The following is a 7,241-nucleotide window of genomic DNA, read 5'->3' as shown; positions in this document are numbered from 1 at the left end:
TATGCATTTCTCTAGCAACAAGAGAAGAAATATATATATCTTACCTTGGACATAGATAGCATATTCACATAAGCCCTGAGTCTCCTGAAGTTGTTCTTTGATAACAGCCTGAAAGAGGAAGAAATATACTTCTGAGTAATAGTTCAGTGTCTTGAAATGTTTTTAAGAAAAGGTAGACGTGGGCTATGAGACAGGAATCTATCAAAATCCTACAGGAGAACGCAGGCAGCAACCTCTCTGACCTCAGCCGCAGCAACTTCTTATTAGCCTAGTGTGTAAAGGCAAGGGAAATAAAAGCAAAAGTGAACTACTGGGACTTCATCAGGATAAAAAGCTTTTGCACAACAAATGAAACAGTCAAAAAAACTAAAAGGCAACCTACAGAATGGGAGAAGATATTTGCAAATGTCTTATCAGATAAAGGGCTGGTATCCCAAATCTATAAAGAACTTATCAAACTCAACACCCAAAACACAAAAAGTCCAGTTAAGAAATCTGCAGAAGACAGGAACAGACATTTCTCCAAATAAGACATACAAATGGCCAACAGACACATGAAAAACTGCTCAACATCATTCAGCATCAGGGAAATATAAATCAAAGCCACAATGAGATACCAGCTTACAATCAGTCAGAATGGCTAAAATGAACATTTCCATAAACAACAGATGTTGGTGAGGATGTGGAGGAAGGGGAACCCTCTTACACTGTTGGTAGGAATGCAAGCTGGTGCAGCCACTCCGGAAAACAGTATGGAAGTTAAAAATATAGCTACCCTAAGGCCCAGCAATTGCACTACTGGGTATTTATCCAAAGGATACAGTCATTCAAAGGGGGCACATGCGGGGATCCCTGGGTGGCGCAGCGGTTTGGCGCCTGCCTTTGCCCAGGGCGCGATCCTGGAGACCCGGGATCGAATCCCATGTCGGGCTACCGGTGCATGGAGCCTGCTTCTCCCTCTGCCTATGTCTCTGCCTCTCTCTCTCTCTCTGTGTGACTATCATAAAAAAAAAAAAAAAAACATTATTAAAAAAAAAAAAAAAAGAACAAAGGGGCACATGCTCCCCAATGTTTATAGCAGCAATGTCCACAATAGCCAAACTACAGAAAGACCCTAGATGTCCATCGACAGATCAAAGAATAAAGAAGATGTGGTATTTGTATACAATGGAATAGTAGTCTCAAAAAGAATGAGGTCTTGCCATTTGCAACGATGTGGATGGAACTAGACAGTATTATGCTAAGCAAAATTACATAGAGAAAGACAATTATCATATGATTTCACTCATCTGTGGAATTTAAGAAACAAAACAGATGCAGTGTCCGTGTGGCTCAGTCGGTTGGATGTCTGCTGTCACCTCAGGTCATGATCCCAGGGTCCTAGGATTAAGATCCACATCTGGCTTCCTGCTCAGTGGGGAATCTGCTTTTCCATCCTCCTCTGCCCCTCCCCCCACCTGCTTATGCTTGTTCTCTCTTTATTTTTATTTTTTTTAATTTTTATTTATTTATGATAGTCACAGAGAGAGAGAAAGAGAGAGAGAGAGAGGCAGAGACATAGGCAGAGGGAAAAGCAGGCTCCATGCACCGGGAGCCCGATGTGGGATTCGATCCCGGGTCTCCAGGATCGCGCCCTGGGCCAAAGGCAGGCGCCAAACCGCTGCGGCACCCAGGGATCCCCTCTCTTTAATAAATAAAATGAATAATACAGTATATGTCAACTGAATTGAATTTAAGTTAAAATTTTTAAAAAAGAAAGAAAAAAGTAGACATGGTCAAGGAGCATATGTAAGAAATCTAGAATACAAATAATTACTAATAATGTTCGTTTGGAATTTTTTTTAAATTTCAACTCTCTTATGGCTGCTTATAGAACAAGGGTCAGCAAACAATGGCGCACGGGCCAAATCTGAGCTACATAGTCTGTTTTTGTAAAGCTCTCAAGCTAAGAGTAGTTTTCACATTTTTAAAGGGTTATAAAAGAATTAAGATGAAGAGTATGAAACAGAGACTGTGGCCTACAAAGCCCAAAATATTTACCATCTGGCCCCTTACAAAAAAAGTTTCCCAACCCTTATCTAGAATCTAGGCAAGCTAAAGAAAACGTGAAAAGATTTCTAGGCATCACCGTAGATGCCAGGTGCTCTCTGATGGCAAAATACAGGCTCTACCTTCCTCCCGTGACAGGCTAAGCTCAGTATGAGACAGGAGTTCAGAGAACAAGCACCTGAGTCAACTTAGAGATTCAAGGAAGGCTTTCTGGAGTCAACAGTTTTAAAATCCTGTGTTGACAGGGGTTGGAGGAGAAACTGAGGTGGCTAAAGGAGGGAGAAAAGGGCTTCCAAGTCCAAGCTAAAGAAGTTGAGAGCCATAAAGAAGTTGAGAAGTTTGTAAGCTCTGTAAGCAAGAAGTAACCCGGTGCTATTTGCTCTGTAAGCAGGAAGTAACCCAATTCTATTTGCTTTATAGAAAAGTCATTTTTGGAGCACTGCTGAAAACAGATTGAAAGGAGGCAGGATTGGTGTAAGAATTCTTACAGTAATTTAAACAAAAATGATGAGAATTAACTAAAGCATGGAGAGAGAATAAAGTGGACAATTTCAAGAGACAGTAGACAAGGATCTCCAGAACTTACTGATTATCTATAATATACTAGGGAAAATAAATCAGGGGATTCTGACACAGACAGATGGGTGAAAGATGGTATCTATTCCTGCGAAAGAGTACAGGAGAAGGAACAGGGTTGGAGGAAAGCAGATAAATTCAGCTACAGAAAAGCTAAATTTGAAATGCCTGTGAAGCATCAGGTTTCAAACTGGTCTGAAGATCAGAAAAAAATGTATGAAATGAGCAGACAAAGGGATCAAGGAGAGGACCTAGGAACATCCCCAACTCTTAAGAAATAAATGAGGAAGAGAAGCCAAAAATAGGAAACAGAAAAAGTTGTCAAAAAAAGGAAAAGGGAAACCACAAAAAGATAATATCATAGGAGAGAAAGAAACCTTCTGAGATTCATGTTGAACATGCCCAGTTCTGTCCAGTGCCACAGGTACAAATGCCACAGATTTAAAACTACAACCTCAGAAGCATGCAAAGTTCTGAATGCCAAAAAGACAAAACGAAGGATATATCTTGCATGTTTTAGTACTGTTATGTCATATATGTTACCAAAGATACAGTTTAGAGAAAAAGGAAATACACATAGTTTTTTAAATATACATATAATGATCATGTTCACCATAATAAGAGAATTATAATACTCAATGAAATATCATTTTTAACCTATCCAGAGATCAAAAAGGTAAATACCGTGCTGTGTTGAGCATTTGCCCCCCACGAAAAGACCAAGTCCCAGACAGTGGCTCCTCCTTCATCCACATCTTGAAATGAGAAGACACATGGAGGACACCTGAACCTGACCCCCAGCCTACAGTCAGACCCAGGCAACCCACAGCCAGTCTGAAGGCCCATGGGCAATAACTAAATGTTTGTTGATGGAAACCACTGAAATTTTGAGGTTGTTAAGCAGCATTATCATAGCAAAAGCTAAGTGATACACAAAGGGTGGGGAGACACACAGTGTAGGAATTTGTACATTATTAGTGGGATTTAAACTGCCACAACTCTGTGTGACACATTCTGTTAGTTGCCTAACAAAGCCCGCCTCTTACGGTGTCTATCTTTACAATCACTCACCTTGCATGCTTCATAATCCTTCCGGATATAGTGGAGATGTATCAACCAGTTCTGTTTCTCCAAAATTGGAAACTCTTGAGCTGGAGAGCATATTTTGACAGACAACAGAGTCATTATTAGGTTTTCTCCTTTAGCATTGTGCTCACATGTGACTACAATCCTACTGCAGTAGCACATTAAATTCTTCATGCTGCTGATCACAAAAATATCATACATCAAAAATGTCTAGATCTTTAAACTAAAGATACTTGTCCTACTATTATACATTCAATATATACTTCTCTTCGGTTTTTGCAGCCTATCCTGTCAGTTTCTCAGACCATAACTTGGCCTGAAGAAAATAAAATCATTGTCTCTTCTCCCTTTCTCTCTCCCTGGTTATCGAAGGTGAGCAGACGACTCTCTAAAGGATATTTCAGGAATATTACAAACAAAACATAACACAGTTAACATCCCATCTGATAGATCAAAGGTAAAATAGTTAAACACAATCCTAGCAATAGCAAGTAAAACATTATACTGCTGCCCAGGAATGAGAAGGCAACAATGACCAAAAAAAATTTTAACTGAGTCACTGAAAACAATTTCTGATAAACCATAAAATGAGTTACTATCCTTTTGAATTTAAAAGTTTAAAAATATGGGTAAAAATACATTAAGAAAAACCTCTGTGGAAAAAAAGAGAAGGCTTCACACCGACAGAAGTAGGGAGGAAGGGGGAGGGAGGAAAGTTAAAAAGGAGTCTTCAGGAGCACTTGGGTGGCTCAGTCGGTTAAGCATCTGATCCTGATTTTGGCTCAGGTCATGATCTCAGGGTCCTGGGATCGAGCCCCACATCAGGCTCTGTTCTAGGCGTGGGGCCTGCTTAAGATTCTTTCCCTCTGCTCCTCCACACACACCTCTCTCTCTCTCTCAAAAAGAAAAAGGAGGGATCCCTGGGTGGCACAGCGGTTTAGCGCCTGCCTTTGGCCCAGGGCGCGATCCTGGAGACCCAGGATCGAATCCCACGTCAGGCTCCCGGTGCATGGAGCCTGCTTCTCCCTCTGCCTGTGTCTCTGCCTCTCTCTCTCTCTCTCTGTGTGACTATCATAAATAAATAAAAAATTAAAAAAAAAAAAAAAGAAAAAGGAGACTTTAACTCTTTAATGTTTTAATTCTACACACACACACACACACAGATCTCTAAACTATACATGACTAAATGTTTACACTTATTAAATCTGGCCAGTGAGTACACGGATGTTCATATTTTTATACACTTTAATACATATTTGAAATATTCCCTTTTAAAAATGTAAAAGAAAGAATACAGCAGGAAAACAGGTGGAAACAATTTCTAAATATTTGTCATCATTCTGTCCCATAACCTTAAGAGATACATCAACAGGAAACCTAAGATTTGTAGATCCATAATATGACAGGAAGGAAAAAAGTTTACTATGACCCAGAGTCAATGGTGCCAGAACACAATAATTAATGCTGCTTACTCCTTCCCAAGAACAGGGAATATCAATGGAATTTATAAGATAAAATTATGAAAGTATGGATATGCTTTTCTATGCCAGAAGGAAGAAACACTTCTATGTGAAACAATTACATAACCAAATAAACATGACAACTGCAAGAATTCTTCTCCCTTATAATTTGCCCTAGGTGCCAAAATCTCTTAGTAATCTCCCTAACTCACATTTTATATTAAATTTTGATTAATGCTAGGGAATGACATCCTGGATATATGAAGGCTGAGCAAAAAATTACTGTGCTTTGAATTTTATTGAAAAATTTTCTAAAATGACTAAGACTTTTGTAAGTATAAATAAAGTCTTCTTTGGTAAAGGATCTCTTCTGGGATGAGGAGATACAGCACATGTTTTGTTTTGTTTTTATGTAGAATTCCCATCCTGATTCAGTACCAGCTTTCTCGGGACCTATAGCAAATTATTTAGCTTCTCTGGGCCTCCATTTTTCCCTCAATAATTTTCAGTGGAAAATTAACGAAAAATCTGAAAGTGGTCATCCAATAAATGTAAATTTCCTCATGTTATAATAGGACTTATAATACTTTTCTGCCTCAACATATTATTCGGGACATTGAAAGATATGACAAATCTACTGAGGCAAGGAAAACAAAAGTAAAAATAAACTTTTGGGACTACATCAAAATAAAAAACTTCTGGACAGCAAAGGAAACCAACAAAAGACAACCTACTAAATGGGAGAAGATACTTGCACATGACATATCTGACAAGGGGTTAATATCCAAAATATATAAAGAACTTATAGAACAACAACAAAAAATAATCCAATTAAAAAATGGGCAGAAGACAAGAACAGACATTTCTCCAAAGAAGACATACAGATGGCCAACAGACACATGAAAAGATGCTTAACCTCATTCATCATCAGGGAAATGCAAATCAAAACCACAATGAGAGATCACCTCACACTGTCAGAATCAATAACACAAAAGAAGCAACATGTGTTGGTGATGATGTAGAGAAAAAGGAATCCTTGTGAACTGTCGGTGGGAATGCAAACTGGTATAGCCACTGTGGCACAGTATGGAGGTTCCTCAAGAAGTTAAAAATAGAAATAACCTTCGATCCAGCAATCCTCCTACTGGATATTTACCCAAAGAATATGGAAAAACAAATTTGAAGAGATATGCACTCCTATGTTTATGGCAGCATTATTTACAATAGCCAAGATATAGTAGCAGTCTAAGCGTCCATCAAGAGATGAATGGATAAAGATGTGGGGTGTGGGGCGTGTGTGTGTATGTGTAATGGAATATTTCTCAGCCATAAAAAAGAATGAAATCTTGCCACTTGCAACAACATAGATGGATCTAGAAGGTATAATGCTAAGTGAAATCAGTCAGAAAGAGATAAATACCATATGATTTTACTTATATGTGTAATTTAAGAAACAAAACAAAGGGGGAAAAGAAGATAAACCAAAGACAGACTCTTAACTACAGAAAGGAAGCTGATAGTATGGGTGGAGGGGGAAGGATGGTGGAAGTAGATAAAGGGATAAGAGTACACTTATCTTGATGAGCACTGAATAATATATGGAATTGTTGAATAGCTATATTGTACACCTGAAACTAATATAACACTGTATGCTAACTATACTGGAATTAAAAGAAAGAGAACAAATCTTGAAACGAATATAAATGTATAGACGAATATAAATGTAAGACATTATTACTATCAGTTTGAGCTCTGTATTAGTCGGGGTCTAACAAGGGAAGATGGAAACCACTTGAGAATTTAAAACATAGGGATTTTTTTTTTTTTTTTTTTTAATGATAGTCACAGAGAGAGAGAGAGACAGGCAGAGACATAGGCAGAAGGAGAAGCAGGCTCCATGCACCGGGAGCCCGATGTGGGATTCAATACTGGGTCTCCAGGATGGCGCCCTGGGCCAAAGGCAGGCGCTAAACCGCTGTGCCACCCAGGGATCCCAAAACATAGGGATTTCAATGGCACGAACGGTGATGAATGAAATGAGAGGCCCAAAAGGGAACAGTGAGACAAATC

The 7,241-nt window shown here is 38.9% G+C and overlaps 1 protein-coding gene across 2 annotated transcripts in view; it reads right to left on the bottom strand.

Moving 5' to 3' along the window:
- Positions 1–7,241, bottom strand: part of BBS4 (Bardet-Biedl syndrome 4) — a 56,838-nt gene that overhangs the window by 17,984 nt on the left and 31,613 nt on the right. For both annotated transcript variants that reach the window (XM_077881787.1, XM_077881786.1), the window contains exons 3-4: positions 3,697–3,776; positions 45–108 (exon numbers count right to left, since the gene is read on the bottom strand). In XM_077881787.1, coding sequence (XP_077737913.1) covers positions 45–108; positions 3,697–3,776 — 144 coding nt within the window. The remainder of the gene's footprint in view (positions 1–44; positions 109–3,696; positions 3,777–7,241) is intronic.

Source organism: Canis aureus, chromosome 32 (genome assembly GCF_053574225.1).
Source record: "Canis aureus isolate CA01 chromosome 32, VMU_Caureus_v.1.0, whole genome shotgun sequence".
In the NCBI taxonomy this organism is placed as follows: Eukaryota; Metazoa; Chordata; class Mammalia; order Carnivora; family Canidae; genus Canis; species Canis aureus.
The sequence above is the reverse complement of the archived record's forward strand: the minus strand, read 5'-3'. Positions and strand labels throughout refer to the sequence as shown.